Genomic DNA, 17,153 nt, shown 5'->3' on the forward strand with positions numbered 1-17,153 from the left:
CTACATCACCCACCTTAGCCATTTGATCCCTGGTTCATTGAATGAGGGAATTATTTCATAAGTATTCGGTTGGAATTGTAATGTTGCAGAGTGGCCAACCATCCTCCAGGAGATTCCAGGAGAGCTACTGGGTGTGCAGGCTTTTGCTCCAGCCCTCCTCGAAAACGCCACATTGTAAAACATCAGCTGCTCAACAGGACCTTGATAAGCTGACTGCTGTGTTTTGAGCAGAGTTGGATCAAAGGTCTGCACACCCAGTAGCTCTCCAGATGGAAGGTTGACGGGCCATGTGTTTTATACAGTAGCCTATCAGTGCAGTATTTTACTTTGTGGGGGGTTAAGTGCCTTGCTCAAGGCCACAACGGCAGGAGATACTGTATAATACATGGGATCAGAGACCAGCAGCCTTCCATTGTCAATACCAGTGATAATAATGAAGGTTATTTTGTGAAGTGGTTCCTTGTACAATTTGCAGTGACATTTTTGGCCCATGGTGAAATACCTTTTTTTGGGGGTGGGGGGTGGAATTGACTTGAGCTTTTGGACAAGTGAAAAATCAGTCCTACTTGTCTAAATGAACAAGTGGCTAAAAAAGTTGATGTCAAGCCCTGGGCTTGCTAATATGACTAGGATTGTGCCTTTTGCTTCTGGACAACGAAAGAAAGTTGATATGAAAACCAATAGAACACGAGAGAAATGGCATAGCGTTGGGTCCAATAGGGAAGTAAATGGAAATAAATTATATTACTCCTGTCTATACAGAAAGAAAGAAAATAATTCACAATACTTCACCAAAAAGCATGACATGGCCACAGAGGAGACGAGGATCATTAGCTTATTTTTTAAAAATTGCTGTGGATTGTTTCAAACCACAAGCTCGTAGGTCTATGCCTATTTGGGAAGCCTGCAATTTGGGCAGCGCGTAGAGGCCTAGCTGATTATTGAGTTGCGGCTGTTGGTGAAAAGCATTTAAAATATGTGTGAAGATAATGTGTCTAGAGTATGATTTAAAATTGAGACAAGAAGGGGAGGGGCGTGTGTGCCGTAGATATAGGCGAGTCTCTCCAGAATGGCTCAGCTATCTCCATCCAATTCTTGCACATTCATTGTGTGAATTGTTTGCCCTTTTGATTTTTTTAATAAATTCCCAATTACATACACTACCGTTCAAAAGTTTGGGTCACTTAGAAATGTCCTTGTTTTCTAATGAAAAGCAAATTTGTTGTCCATTAAAATAACATCAAATTGATCAGAAATACAGTGTAGACATTGTTAAAATTGTAAATGGCTATTGTAGCTGGAAACGGCTGATTTTTAAAAAGAATGGAATATCTACATAGGCGTACAGAGGCCCATTATCAGCAACCATCAGTCCTGTATTCCAATGGCACGTTGTGTTTGCTAATCCAAGTTTATAATTTTAAAAGGCTAATTGATCATTAGAAAACCCTTTTTGCAATTATGTTAGCACAGCTGAAAACTGTTGTGCTGATTTAAAGAAGCAATAAAACTGGCCTTCTTGAGACTAGTTGTGTGTCTGGAGCATCAGCAATTGTGGGTTTGATTACAGGCTCAAAATGGCCAGAAACAAATAACTTTTTTCTGAAACTCGTCAGTCTATTCTTGTTCTGAGAAATGAAGGCTATTCAATGCGAGAAATTGCCAAGAAACTGAAGATCTCGTACAACGCTGTGTACTACTCCCAGCGCAAACTGGTTTGAGAAACAAACGCCTCACAGGTCCTCAACTGGCAGCTTCATTAAATAGTACCCGCAAAACACCAGTCTCAACGTCAATAGTGTAGAGGCGACTCCGGGATGCTGACCTTCTAGGCAGAGTTGCAAAGAAAAAGCCATATCTCAGACTGGCCAATAAAAAATAAAATATTAAGATGGACAGTCTGAGATATGGCTTTTTCTTTGCAACTCTGCCTAGAAGGTCAGCATCCCAGAGTCGCCTCTTCACTGTTGACGTTGAGACTGGTGTTTTGCGGGTACTATTTAATGAAGCTGCCATTTTGAGGACCTGTGAGGTAATAGTTTCTAGGTCAAACCGTTCGGATGCTACAGATGTTTTCGTGAGAAGACCGATTTTTCGGGATGTCTCCATGGTCTGACAAACACCGCTCTAGCTCTACCATTTACTGTTCTCATTCTCGGAGTGGAAACATTGTGTGCAGAGTTCACAACCTGCTACCCTTGTGAGAAACAAGTTTTGGTTTATAACCATAATTGACGAGATCTGTAAAAAAAAAATCATTGTTCGGAGTGCTCCATGTGAGCAATAAGTAGGTCTGGTTTCCCTGTCCTGATAATGTTGAAGGAGCGCGCACGCATAGAGGTACCTGGCCTGCTGCGCGCAAATGTAGGAGTGTTTTTAACATCCATTGCGAATTATAATATATAAAAAATATAGTTCCTTAGGGTAAGTTATTTGTAAAATCTTTCCAATAATCTCCCGCTTGATAATCACCAATCCTCAGTGTGAAAGCGCAATGGAAGTTAGTCTCACTGCTGCATTGGCCTATAGGCTATGAGTTCCACATGCTAATTTCTTTAGCCGGCAATGGATCAGTGTATCAATGCAATAATAATATAATTCAGATTTTTATGATTAACCACATGAAACGAAAACAACATTATTGAAATGAAACAAAAATGCATTTATGAAAATCATAACTCGCACGCAGAACAGTAGAAATGGTAGGATAAATTGTAAGCTTCCCCAAACTTTAAACTCACGCGCACCGCCTATGAAGTCTTCATAAAATAATTGCCTCCACGTTTCCATGCTCGGATTTTGCCTATTGGCTACCTTGAAACAAGGTAAGACATGCCTCATAATATGAAATAAAACATTCAGGATTCAAACAATTAAGTATGTTTTCAAAATGCATACTGCCTCCAGCTCACATTGTTAAGTGGTGGGTGACGCGCTGATATAGCCTGTTGCCTGCACTTGAATGGTGAATGGGAGACGCACTTCAATTACCAGTTGAAAAATGAAAAGTCGCTATTTTTAATCGTGCACCAAAAGTCTTTAAGAATTGTTGCACAATGAATGGGCTTATAAAAGCACGTGTTTTACTCCAAGAGCAACCAGCTGAAGAGTTGCAGGAGAAATCCCGTTCAAAATAGGCTCTGTATGCTGTGCGCGTGTGGTAGTTGTGTTGGATGAATAAGATGTATTTTGACAAATACACACTGGGCAATTTTAATTTCACTAAATTATGCAAATTAACCTATAGACCGATAAGCATGACGGTGAAATGTATTTTATTATTTTATCGGCTTTTAATAATTTTTTGGGGGGTGGGGCGCAAAAGCCGGCTAACGGAAACCTGCGTGTGTGTAATGTATCGGTGTGTTGGGAGCCAACAGCAGTCTTTTTTTGATTTTATATATTATACAGTGGGGAGAACAAGTATTTGATACACTGCCGATTTTGCAGGTTTTCCTACTTACAAAGCATGTAGAGGTCAGTAATTTTAATCATAGGTAAACTTCAACTGTGAGAGACGGAATCTAAAACAAAAATCCAGAAAATCACATTGTATGATTTTTAAGTAATTCATTTGCATTTTATTGCATGACATAAGTATTTGATCACCTACCAACCAGTAAGAATTCCGGCTCTCACAGACCTGTTAGTTTTTCTTTAAGAAGCCCTCCTGTTCTCCACTCATTACCTGTATTAACTGCACCTGTTTGAACTCGTTACCTGTATAAAAGACACCTGTCCACACACTCAATCAAACAGACTCCAACCTCTCCACAATGGTCAAGACCAGAGAGCTGTGTAAGGACATCCGGGATAAAATTGTAGACCTGCACAAGGCTGGGATGGGCTACAGGACAATAGGCAAGCAGCTTGGTGAGAAGGCAACAACTGTTGGCGCAATTATTAGAAAATGGAAGAAGTTCAAGATGACGGTCAATCACCTTCGGTCTAGGGCTCCATGCAAGATCTCACCTCGTGGGGCATCAATGATCATGAGGAAGGTGAGGGATCAGCCCAGAACTACACGGCTGGACCTGGTCAATGACCTGAAGAGAGCTGGGACCACAGTCTCAAAGAAAACCATTAGTAACACACTATGCCGTCATGGATTAAAATCCTGCAGCGCGCGCAAGGTCCCCCTGCTCAAGCCAGCGCATGTCCAGGCCCGTCTGAAGTTTGCCAATGACCATCTGGATGATCCAGAGGAGGAATAAGAGAAGGTCATGTGGTCTGATGAGACAAAAATAGAGCTTTTTGGTCTAAACTCCACTCGCCGTGTTTGGAGGAAGAAGAAGGATGAGTACAACCCCAAGAACACCATCCCAACCGTGAAGCATGGAGGTGGAACCATCATTCTTTGGGGATGCTTTTCTGCAAAGGAGACAGGACGACTGCACCGTATTGAGGGGAGAATGGATGGGGCCATGTATCGCGAGATCTTGGCCAACATCCTCCTTCCCTCAGTAAGAGCATTGAAGATGGGTCGTGGCTGGGTCTTCCAGCATGACAACGACCCGAAACACACAGCCAGGGCAACTAAGGAGTGGCTCCGTAGGAGGCATCTCAAGGTCCTGGAGTGGCCTAGCGAGTCTCCAGACCTGAACCCAATAGAAAATCTTTGGAGGGAGCTGAAAGTCCGTATTGCCCAGCGATAGCCCCGAAACCTGAAGGATCTGAAGAAGGTCTGTATGGAGGAGTGGGCCAAAATCCCTGCTGCAGTGTGTGCAAACCTGGTCAAGACCTACAGGAAACGTATGATCTCTGTAATTGCAAACAAAGATTTCTGTACCAAATATTAAGTTCTGCTATTCTGATGTATCAAATACTTATGTCATGCAATAAAATGCAAATTAATTACTTAAATCATACAATGTGATTTTCTGGAGTTTTGTTTTAGATTCCGTCTCTCACAGTGGAAGTGTACCTATGATAAAAATTACAGACCTCTACATGCTTTGTAAGTAGGAAAACCTGCAAAATCGGCAGTGTATCAAATAGTTGTTCTCCCCACTGTATAGGTCTAAGCCTATACTGTATTTATATTTTAATACAGTCATCTCGGTTTTCATTTGAAGCATCTTTTATATCCTTCGCTTGTTCGTAACAATTGCAAAGGAATTGGCAACTTTGTATTTGTTGTCCCATTCGTTCTGAAATTATCAGCGGTCACAGAAAGACAGATAAACATCTTGATTTTGTGTTTTAGCAGAGATCTTCTGTGTATAAAGTGATGCGGAAAGGCAAAAAAGCATCTAACGACGCAATTTAACGATGCTCCAACTAGGCTTTGGCGGGGTATTTGGAAAAAGCCACAGGATGCTCTTTCAATTACGTCATTACTGTCACAACTAATTTTTTCAATAAATTTGAATATTTGTAGCTACTTTAAGTTATTACCTGCAGTCAACTTGTGTAATACCTTAGGAGATAAAGCAGATTGCTTCTTCATTTCACTTGTCACATTATTTAAAATTATGATCTTACCGTAGTTCCCCAGAACAGTTGAGCCAGTCACGTGCTTGTTTGTAAATAGCACAAAGGGAGAAGGCGAGCTGGTGAGTCCATAGCGTTCTATATTTATCGACGAGTCTCTGTTGTGCGGCGCACATGAGATGATGAACTTAAACTTGTATGCAATTCACTACTAAATGTTTGCCATCATATATCTTATAATGGCTTTCTGCCAGAAGTCAAAGAGCTTTGGATGAGTTATCTGTACAGCTGCCATTTTTTTCCTGTGCTTCCTTATGGTGTTTTTTTTCTCCTCTGTTCTTCTCCCATCTGCTCCGTGTACACGTGCTGCTCTTCTTTCAGAAAAGCATGCATCACAACTTTGTTCATTTGCACAATTTTTCTCGTTCACTTTCTCTTGTAAATGACCACACTCGCTGAAAATGACATTTGGTAGCTACTAGCTATGCTTGTATAACTTTATGAGCTGGATTTGCCTGTCTTTGCAATTAGTTTAGGTTAGTTTTCACTCGTTAGCATTTAGCTATGTGATTTCGCTATTAGTTTGTGCTAGTTCTGCAGTCTGGTAAGAGGCCCAATGGGCTTTTCTTGCATTTTTAGCGCCCCCTTTTGTGCTATACCGGTAATGCCGTAAATCCCGGTATGAAAGAAGGACGGTATGACAATATGAAAATCTGTATACCACTCAAGCCTAGCTCCTACGAAGGTTTTAATGATGAATTTAGCCTTAAGATGGGCCCTGTTCTGATCTGTCTCCAGCTCTTTTAATCAGATGGTCTGGTCACAGGGGCGAGGCTGTGATCGATACACCTCCTAATAGGACATCAACACCAACAGGAAAGACTGCTGACAACACTGCCCTACCCTGGTCTGCCTGCTGCAGAGGAGGGAAGGAGGGATGGCGGGAGAGGAAGAGGAAGGTGGACTGTGGAAAAAAGAGAATGGGAGAGAGGATAGAGAATGCATCCATACTGGGTAAAATACAGATGGAGGAAGTGAAGAGAACGATGAGAGGAATAGATCGAAAGGAAGAAAAGAGGGGGAGTGAGCAATGTAGGAGGGATGTATGACGACGGGGGTGTGCGAGGGCAGGCTGTGAGTCTGGGACAGACCGAGGGGCTGAGAGCAGCTGTACTGCAGTGCAGAATACTGTTGTCACGATACCAATTTTAGGCCTATTAGCCAAAGTCACAGAATGGCACTTGATCCAAACAGATCTTTTGAGTTCAAGAGACAGCCATGTATGCGTTAATGAATCCATTATGCAATCATACAATCAATTTGACTTTGGTAAAAACAATCTAACTACATAACAACATAATGGTAATAATTTATTTGAATGGTAAATCGCATGATAAACTGGCTCTTCTTTAAATGTATTCGTAATCTTCATTTAAAAGGTTTTGGCTCCCCTTCTCTTCAACATGCTAGCACAATAAATGTAATTCTACATTTCAAAGGAAAAATGATCTCAGCTGGGATTTGAACTTGCCGCAAATGGCTAAAATAACCAGGTGCCAGGTGTGAGCTAGCTTAATCGTCCAATTTGAAAATTGGTGCGTGTTGTAGTATCTTTGATTAGCAGACGGTGCCATAGAATTGCTGTTAAGGAGGCTGTCATGGAAAAGTGTTCTATCATGTCCAACTACGTCAACAATTTTAATTGGCTGATATGGAATTTGAACCGTTTATAATAATATAATAATATGCCATTTAGCAGACGCTTTTATCCAAAGCGACTTACAGTCATGTGTGCATACATTTTTGTGTATGGGTGGTCCCGGGGATCGAACCCACTACCTTGGCGTTACAAGCGCCGTGCTCTACCAGTTGAGCTACAGAGGACCAATAATTATAATCACGGCCACCTGGTGAGGATGGCATAGGGCTAAATGGGCCAGGTTATGGAATGGGAATGGCTAACATGTAGCCTTTGATCACGTACAACTACGTCTACGATTTTAATTGGCTGATGCTTAAAGGGTTTTATGGAGATTTTGTCTTGTCTGTGTTTTCTTTCTCATGCGTGCACTCTCTCCTCTGACACTGTCTCTGTGTGTGATTTGTGCTTCCACTGCACCAACTGATTTTGTCTGAGGCAATAGTCATGGTGTAAAAATGTGTCACTGATCTCTCGGCTCATTCAGGTGGCATGTCACTAGGGACACGGTGGCAGGACAGCTTGCCATGTCAAAATGGGCTCGGTGCAAAATGGTACAGCAAAGAGACTGTAACAGTAAGGCTACCCTAACGGCAGCCTAAAGAAAAGGAAACCAAAAAGGTCTAGGTCTATTTCAAGATCAGGTTGTAAGCCTGGTTGTAGACCTACCAGTATTATTGATATAATGCCAAATGGGTTCTCTTTAATGTGAATACATTGTGTGTAGTGGACTTGTGATCTCCAGGCTGATGATGTCTTTGGTACATGAAATGGGATAAGGGAGGGGTTTGGCGTGTGTGGGAGCTGCTGATCTGGCAACCCTGTTCTCAATCTTCTCCACCCTGCAAAAGGTGCAGAGATGAGGCAAGAACAGTGTAACCAAACACCCACACGCCAGCTGAAAATGACACTGGCTTTCTCTTGCCCTGTCTCTCTCCATGACAAAAGGGATATGGTGTTTCATCATGTGCCCTTCATCCCTTTGTGTCCCAGAGATGCCAGGTGTTCTGTGCAGCCTGTTTGTCTTTGGTGAAAAGAAAGTAAAGTACAACAATTTTGTTGCAGCCTTTCTCTCTGTTAGGCTCCAACATGGCTGCTCACTATAAACTCGGTCTGATTCACCGACCTGAGACTTTGAGTTTATGATGGTAATGATGACCCTTTTGGTTTCTGTCAGTGATCCTCAACCTGAGGCCCTCTCTTTCTCGCCCCCTGCAGGCCAAGTCGTGTGTCTGTCACATGTGCGGTGCCCACCTGAACCGGCTCCACTCCTGCCTGTCCTGTGTCTTCTTTGGCTGCTTCACCAAGAAACACATCCACGAGCACGCCAAAAACAAACGACACAACCTAGGTAAGACCAGCGCGCTCACACACACGAGCACAACAAACGACACAACCCCGCTTGAGATCATCACAGCAAACTGCTCACTGTCCTATCAGGTTGGGTGGTGCTGTAGTGTAGCTCTCCTCTTCTCATATGGACCACAGTCCCCACAGCTCTACTCTGCCCTCACAGAGGAGAAGCCATAGAATAGTGATGTGCCATACTGGTCAACCTATACGTAAATTGATAGTTGGATCAGATGATACTCGTGATTGGAAAAGTGTTTTAATATGCCTAAGTAGATATTGGCAAAATACCTCCCTGCACATTCTCACTGAAAAAAAACTGCAGATTAGGATCAGCGCACAGAGGTTTGCCTGAACTTGCAGCGGGCAGCCAAGTTTCATCTTTTTTTCCATACCCTTGCCCCGCTTGTTAGATATTATGCACATTGATAGCTTGATAGCAAACGTCCTTGCCGTGTGATTTATTATAGTAGCAGGCAGCAGCAATCTAAATGATCAGACCAAAAAACAGTGGACGGAGAAATACAGTTTCACTTTATCCAATCAGAGCAGCAGGCTCAACGTACAGCCCGCCCTTCTCTTTACAGACAGCCAGATGAGTTATTTAGACCATGTAGAACCTCGCACATGACTGACTGACATGAGAAAGATGTGTGTTGGCACCCGATTTTATATTTTTTATCACGGACAATTACTAAAAATACTCGGATCATAATCGTATCCACAAAATTCCCCATATCCGTTACAATACTCGTTTTGTCCGACTACTCGGCACACCCCTACCATGGAACATCTGCTCTGCTCCTCTACCTCAGTCTTACTCCATTCACATTCGACACATCAGACCTGTACAGCACCACCACACCACTCCGCCACCTGCCAGGTCTCCCACCCACACCCCTGAAACATTAGACTCCTAATTAACCCCCTCCGCTTAACTAGGCAGGCCTCCGCTGCCCCCATTCAGCCTCCAATCACACACTGGCCCAAACAAAGACTGCTAAGTAGCAAATTATACTGTTGAGGAGGGTAATAAGCACCCAGTAAATAAAATTGTGTGTCCTTTTGTTCTGCTCTAGGGAAAGCACTGCTTTTTTATGGTGGCAGAACCCCAAATGAGCCCATGACAAGCAGAACATGTCAACAAACCTTATTGTGTTGTTATCAGTGCTGTTGTTACTTCCACCTCACAGTACCACATCAGAGATGGAGCTGATGGTGACATAAATCACCAACTCGTTATGCAACATAATCGCAACACAGTGCAACACGCCAGGATTGATGCCCCAGGGGCTATTGAATGTCACCTGTGTATTTGGCCACACATAGGCACTAGGCACCAATGGGTTGCTGATTCTCTGCCTGAGCAGCTCAGTGCATTGCAGCCCGGGTCTATTAGCATATTGGCCATAGATAGATTTACGCTACAGCGGTAGGAGAAGAAAAGAAGGACAGATCTCACTAGACAAGTGTGCAGAGTAATTAACACATCTTAATAAACCCAACATAATTCAATTAAACCAGTTCCTTCTCCTGTTCTGGATTCTTTTCTTTTCACCTAATTTTCCGGTTATTTTTTGGTTTCTTTCTTCCTTTCAGATATTTGGTCTGTTCTTCCTCAATTTGGCTCTTGGTATTATGTTTGTCTCCCTGTATCGGGTTATTTATCTTTCTCTCCGTCCTTTTTCTGGGTTCCCATGGTAACCTGCAGGTCTGTGGGTTTATTTTCGTTTAGTCTTCTCTCAGCAAGTCTCACCTTGTTACGCAACCTCTCTCTCTCTCTCTCTCTCTCTCCAGTTCTTATTGTGCCATTAACAGTGTGCCTGTCATTCAATCTGAGGCCTAAGGCTAGGGTTTTACTTTTCAGTCTCTATCCTATTTTATTGTGCTCGATTAGGTAAATTGCCTCCCTTGTTGATGTGGCAATCTGCAGGAAAGTTATATCTTCACTACAATGACAGCATTATAGGCTGATGTCCAATATCCACGGCATATTACAGCTGTAAAACTTGTAGTATTTGGTTTGGTGTGTGAATTGAATCTACAGGCAGACTTGATGTTCCACTCTTTGCTATTAGCTGCAGCTTGGTATTCACCAACACCTGCAGGGCCCAGTGTGACATTTCAATACATTCAGTCACAGCTGGCTCTCCAGTCAACACTATCTATCCACATTAATACCGTAATTAATCATTTGGGTGATCATTTAGACACACACACACACACAACCTGCATGTCCCTTGCTTTCTCCACATACACCTGATGATCGTTATGTCTGCCTCAAGCAGCCAATTGAATAGGCATGTTGTCATGGGAACTGCAAACAGGTATTGGAGCTATGGTTGCTGACAAGGTGAGGAGGATATGAGGGATAAAGAGAGGTGCAGCTTTTACCTGGCTCTATCCTCTTCATATCCCTCTGTCTGTGTGAGTACCTACATGCATGGTAGCTGACTAGTGACAGTGAAAGGGGGATTTTCAGATGAAATGGTGGAAAAGATGTCAACTATGGCTGATGAAATGATGAAATGTTCAAGTGGGGATGTGTTCACATTGACTAATCCCTTTGCACTCCCTCTCACTCCGTATCTTTTTCTACACCTCGTCATTACTGTGCTAAGGATGTTAGCAGAAAGTCAAGATGTCAGCACACAAGCTGGCCTTGCAGAGGTAGAGAACTAGCTAGCTGCATACTCTCCTTTCTCCAGGACTAATCTTGGAATTGCGTCCCAAATGGCACCCTTTTCCCTCTATAGTGCACTGGGCCCTGGTCAGAAGTAGGACACTATATATAGGGAATAGGGTGCTATTTGGGACACACCCTAGAGCTACAAATGAACGGAATGTTCCAACATAGCCTTGAGCTGTTTCATAACTCCTTCTCCTCTCCATCGATCATTTTTCTCTCATTCATTCCCATTCTCTTTGGGTTTTTTTCTTCCAGCTATAGATCTATTGTATGGAGGGATATACTGCTTTGTGTGCCAAGACTACATATACGACAAAGATATGGAACAGATTGCCAAAGAGGAACAAAGGAAAGCGTGGAAATTGCAAGGTATGTTCTTTCCCCTTTTCAATCCCCCAGTATTGCCCTCTGACTTATACAGTGACCCCTTGGCTATAGTCACAGATGTATGGAGCCATAGTACAGTATAGGGTTGCATGATTAATCACATTTTAAATGGAATTGTGATATTGATATGCACAATATCCATATAACAAGAGGCTGTGATATTTAGAAACGCCACTTAGGAGCCTCTTTTTTTGTGTGTTTTTTTTTAAACTACTTTTGATGTATTGCTCGAGTTTAGCGTTCTCTCTCTGTCTCTCTTTTGGCATGTTCCCAATCCCACACACCAAGCCCCGCCCCCTGTCACTCAAGCAGGCAGTTTCTCATGCTCAAGATTCACTCTGCAATGCATGCATTGACCAAACAACAGCATGCAGTCAACAGGTTTTTCCAAAAAAGAACGACACGCCTTTCCACTTTGCTTCTTAATATAAATCCACATGTTCTCTATATTATACTATTCTTTTTGTGTAACTTGCTCGCTAGTAAGTTGGTTTTAGCAAGCTGCAAAAGTGCCCCAAAACATTTTTTTAGCCGCTAATGCCAATTGCTTGCTAGCTAAATCTGGGAAACTGTCTTTTCACACCACATCGATATCAGGTTAGGAGACTGAGGTTAAGGTTAGGAAAAGGGTTAGTGAAAATGCTCTCTAACCTGCTACGAAAATCTCTTATCGAAGTGGTGTGAAAAGAGTGTCTCAGCTTTAGGGCTGTCCCCGACGACATTTTCTTTAGGTCAACCAAAGTCTGTTCTTTCAACCAATCGATTGGTAGAAATTTTTAAACGTGTATTTTTCTGTGTTTTAATAAAATCAACTATATACAGTGCATTCGGAAGGTATTCAGACCCCTTTCTTTTTCTAAAATTGATATTTTTTAAACACCCCCATGACAAAGCAAAAACACTTTTTTTTGACATTTCTGCTAATATATTACAAATAAAAAACAGATACCCTATTTACATACGTATTCAGACCCTTTGCTATGAGACTCGAATTTGAGCTCAGGTGCATCCTGTTTCCATTGACCATCCTTGAGATGTTTCTACAACTTGATTGGAGTCCACCTGTGGTAAATTTAATTGTTTGGAAATTATTTGGGAAGGCACACACCTGTCTATATAATGTCCCACAGTTGACAGTGCATGTCAGAGCAAAAACCAAGCCATGAGGTAGAAGGCATTGTCCGTAGAGCTCCGAGATAGGATTGTGTCGAGGCACAGATCTGGGGAAGTGTACCAAAAAAATTCTGCAGCATTGAAGGTCCCCAACAACACAGTGGCCTCCATCATTCTTAAATGGAAGAAGTTTGGAAACACCAATACTCTTCCTAGAGCAAAGTACAGAGAGATCCTTGATGAAAACCTGCTCCAGAGCGCTCAGGACCTCAGACTGGGGCAAAGGTTCACCTAAGCACACAGCCAAGACAACGCAGGAGTGGCTTCGGGACAAGTCTCTGAATGTCCTTGAGTGGCCCAGCCAGAGCCCAGACTTGAACCCGATCGAACATCTCTGGAGAGACCTGAAAATCTCTGAGCAATGATGCTCCCCATCCAACCTGACAGAGCTTGAGAGGATCTGCAGAGAAGAATGGGAGAAACTCCCCAAATACAGGTGTGCCAAGCTTGTAGCGTCATACTCAAGAAAACCAGAGGCTGTAATCGCTGCCAATGGTCCTTCAATAAAGTACAGAGTAAAGGGTCTGAATACCTATGTAAATGTGGTATTTCCGTTTAGTTTGTATTTTTTACAAAAAATGTGTTTTGCTTTGTCATTACGGGGTATTATGTGTAGATTGATGAGGAAACAATTTAATCAGTTTTAGAATAAGGCTGTAACGTAACAAAGTGGAAAAACTCAAGAGGTCTGAATACTTTCCGAATGCACTGTATGCATTGAGCTTGTCTGATGCTTTAAGCGCACTGTTTGAAATAAGACACAAACAAGAGGGAGCCAGAGATCAAGAAAAAAAAACATACTCGACCATCCTCCTCCCGATCCTTCTGGCTTTCGCAGATTCTGATGTTACTCTCCTGAATTTGCCGGTAATAGGTTACACGAGGAGTCTGCAACCTTTCTGATGTGGAATTTCAATTTATCTTACAATTTCTACCGATCTGCGTGCCAGTTGTGGTTTTCATATGCACATTTTCGTGTAACATTGTCATTTCATTTATAATGTCTTTGTATCTCAAGATCATTGTTATGTGGTTAATAAAAATTTGATCTAAATAAAAATGATACAAACCTAAAAAGTAACTTCTATTGCCATTGCCAACTATGTAAAAATAGCCTATAAAGCCAAAAAATTAAAACATTGCAGCCTGCAGGTAGAAAATATCCTGATAATAAAATAATAATAATAATCCTATAAATCACATTGGCTATGCATGGCCTGTCTGCAATGAACTTGAAACATTGCATCAACTATTAACTTGGGTCTGGCCTGAAGCTCATGCTAGCAAACTTGCAACATTGTATAAAATATTCTGGGCCCTCACAGTTTACAAAGCCAGTGAGCTCGGGACGGACACAGCTGTCAGCTATTTGCGCAAGGGATAAGAAGTAATCAAGTGGGCCTATTTTATGACGTTTTTGCCTTTCACACTGAGTGGTTATCGAAAGGGAGAGGGCTGGGAAGATTTTTCATATAGATTGAGGAACTGTTGTTCTCAATGGATGTGAAAACAGACTTAGTTTGCTTGCTGTTTGAGGTGAAGAAAACATTACTTTGAGAAGCTCCACACCTCATTAGTGGTGGTGCGTTAAGCCAATCAGAAATACTATCAGATCCCCAAATGGTTACATTTAAATGCCTACATTTGTGCGCAGGCCAGGTAGCCTATAGGCCTGCTTCTATGCGTAATCAGGTACGTGTCCTTACGCAATATTGACAATTACTCAATTGACAACTCTACAGCATACAATGACATTCTAGACGATTTTCTGCTTCCAACTTTGTGGCAACAGTTTGGGGAAGGCCCTTTCCTGTTTCAGCATGACAATGCCCCAGTGTACAAAGCGAGGTCCATACAGAAATGGTTTGTCGAGATCGGTGTGGAAGAACTTCACTGGCCTGCACAGAGCCCTGACCTCAACCCCATCGAACACCTTTGGGATGAATTGGAACACCGACTGTGAGCCTAATTGCCCAACATCAGTGCTCGAACTCACTAATGCTCTTGTGGCTGAATGGAAGCAAGGCCCCGCAGCAATGATCCAACATCTAGTGGAAAGCCTTCCCAGAAGAATGGAGGCTGTAATATCAGCAAAGGGGAGACCAACTCCATATTAATGGCCATGATATTGGAATGAGATGTTCGATGAGCAGGTGTTCATATACTTTTGGTCATTTAGTGTATTTATTTATTCATGTAATTGCTACTGCTCAACCAAACAATCAACTAGTCGACTAATTGAGGTCAGCCCTACTCAACTTAATCCACTGAGCTAGGGCAAATCTTGCTAGCAAGTATATAAATATTGTTTGTGCAACAGCTTGTTCTTAATCAGAGAGGAAAAGGCAAAGAATATTCTACCCATCTTTTTAAATGTAATTAGGGTCCCATGGGAAACACTGACCAACATTTTGGTTCCTGCTTTGTCACAACAATCTCCTGCCTTACTTTTTCATTCGTTGTCATGCCAAACAAAACTGCATTCCGAGTGCCCACTGTATTCCAACCATGCAATTAGAATGATCATTCTGTTTCTATCATTCCAACAGTTTACCCAAGTGTTATCTATAATCGCAATTAAAATCGCAATATTTGGTACAGAAATCGCAATTAAGATTTTTGTTGCCCATATCGTGCAGCCCTAGTACATTACTGCACCTCTGGTAGACACAATGTAAAACACCCATATTGTCTAAGTCCTCCAAGGTCTCTGCTTTGCACTTGTTTTTTTTAACGTTTTCTTTCCTGTCGTTTGTGTGTGTCAGGTGTAGGGGAGAAGTATTCGACGTGGGAGCCCACCAAGCGAGAGCTGGAGCTGCTGCGGCACAATCCAAAGCGTCGGAAAATGACGACAAACTGCACCATCGGTGAGGGCTCCTCCAGTGCCGCACTGGCTGGCTACAGCAAGAGTTGTCTTGTGCCTGGTGTGAAAACAAACCATAGTCCCTTATCCTAGCTCCTTACCCTGCCTAGCCCCTACCCTCTCCCCTTTCTGTGTTTCCAAATCTGAAGAAACCCAATAATGGGATAAGCAATATGACAGAAGGAAGTTGTAAGGCTTGGTGGAGCCATTGCCATTTTGAACACGCCATATTGGTCCATTCAGACCCGCAAACACAGAAGTGTTAGGGGAAGGGACTAGGGCTAACACAACTCTGGTCTGCTTCTCTCTATATGGGTGTAGTTAATTCCCAAGAGGTTCAGTGTGATTACAGCAGCTGCAGTACAGACTGTGATGTCTGGAGTATGTGGGTAGATAGAACCCCCAGTCTCTCATTAATCTCATTGCAGACTCTCCTGTTGGCTATGTCTGAAAAAGTGTGTGTGTGTCCATGTGTGTGCACAGTAGTAGTATGTTATTGATCAGGGATTTAGAAAGTGCTGTCCAGTGGAGAAATAAGACATTCCTCTCCTTCTCTCTCATTCTCACCCCTCCCCCTCCACACAGCTATGGAGCAGCTCAGACAGGGTTGGAGAATGAATGGTGTTAAACCACATCGCAGCAGTCTACTGCTAGGTGCTAAACATTCACGGTTTCTCTCTCGCGCTCTCAAATCTCAATTTGTATTTTTGTCAAGGTGCCCTGTACCGTGTCTAATGGTGCCCTGTGGGGGGTGTTTTCGTATCCAGAAGGCAGCAACCTCCTCGCTCTCTGACAGGTGCTCACAGCCGGAGCTGCTTGTCTCTCCATTCCTTTTCTGTTTAGTTAAATACTAAACTCAGGATTCTAGGGTGAGCAGCTGGTCAGAAGCAACATGTTTTTTTAAATATGTCATTGTGTATTTGTTGTAAATGTTTTCGTGGCAGTTGTGTAAAAAGTAAATAGTTGGAAGAGTTCATTGGAAATAATGCCATTGTTGAGTAGATGCTATTTTCTCTTGAACCATATGGTCTATCTACTAGGAACTCATGGACAACATGGATTGCAGTATAAACAATATATACTGTATATATGAATCATTTTATAAAAGGTTATACAAAAATATATAAAAATGTCACATGCTTCGTAAACAACAGATGTAGGCTATTAGTGAAATGCTTACTTACGGGTCCTTTCCAACAATGCAGAGTTAAAGATGAACAAAAAAATTAATAATGAAATTGTGACATGAGGAATAAACGCACAGTGAATAAAGAATAACGAGTAAAAAATAACATGGCTATATACAGGGAGTACCAGTACCGAGTCGATGTGCAGGGGTACAAGGTCATTGAGGTAGCTATGTACATAAAGGTAGGGGTAAAGTGACTAGGCAACAGGATAGATAATAGACAGTAGCAGCAGCAGCATATGTGGTGAGTGTGAAAGTGCATGTGGCGTCAGTATGCATGTGTGCGCGTGTTTTGTATGCGTGTTGGGGTGTCAGTCTAAGTATGTGTGGGTAGAGTCCATTGTGTGTGCATAGTCATTCAGTGCAAAAG

General features: G+C 42.4%; 1 protein-coding gene across 3 annotated transcripts in view; it reads left to right on the forward strand.

Annotated features, from left to right (window-relative positions):
• LOC311118877 (ubiquitin carboxyl-terminal hydrolase 22-like) overlaps window positions 1-17,153 on the forward strand; it is a 33,990-nt gene that overhangs the window by 6,770 nt on the left and 10,067 nt on the right. For all 3 annotated transcript variants that reach the window (XM_084193642.1, XM_084193640.1, XM_084193641.1), the window contains exons 2-4: window positions 8,351-8,483; window positions 11,427-11,540; window positions 15,497-15,598. In XM_084193642.1, the coding sequence (XP_084049768.1) occupies window positions 8,351-8,483; window positions 11,427-11,540; window positions 15,497-15,598 (349 nt within the window). The remainder of the gene's footprint in view (window positions 1-8,350; window positions 8,484-11,426; window positions 11,541-15,496; window positions 15,599-17,153) is intronic.

The sequence above is a fragment of the Coregonus lavaretus genome (assembly GCF_964263955.1).
Source record: "Coregonus lavaretus genome assembly, contig: HAP1_SCAFFOLD_383, whole genome shotgun sequence".
NCBI classification, from domain to species: Eukaryota; Metazoa; Chordata; class Actinopteri; order Salmoniformes; family Salmonidae; genus Coregonus; species Coregonus lavaretus.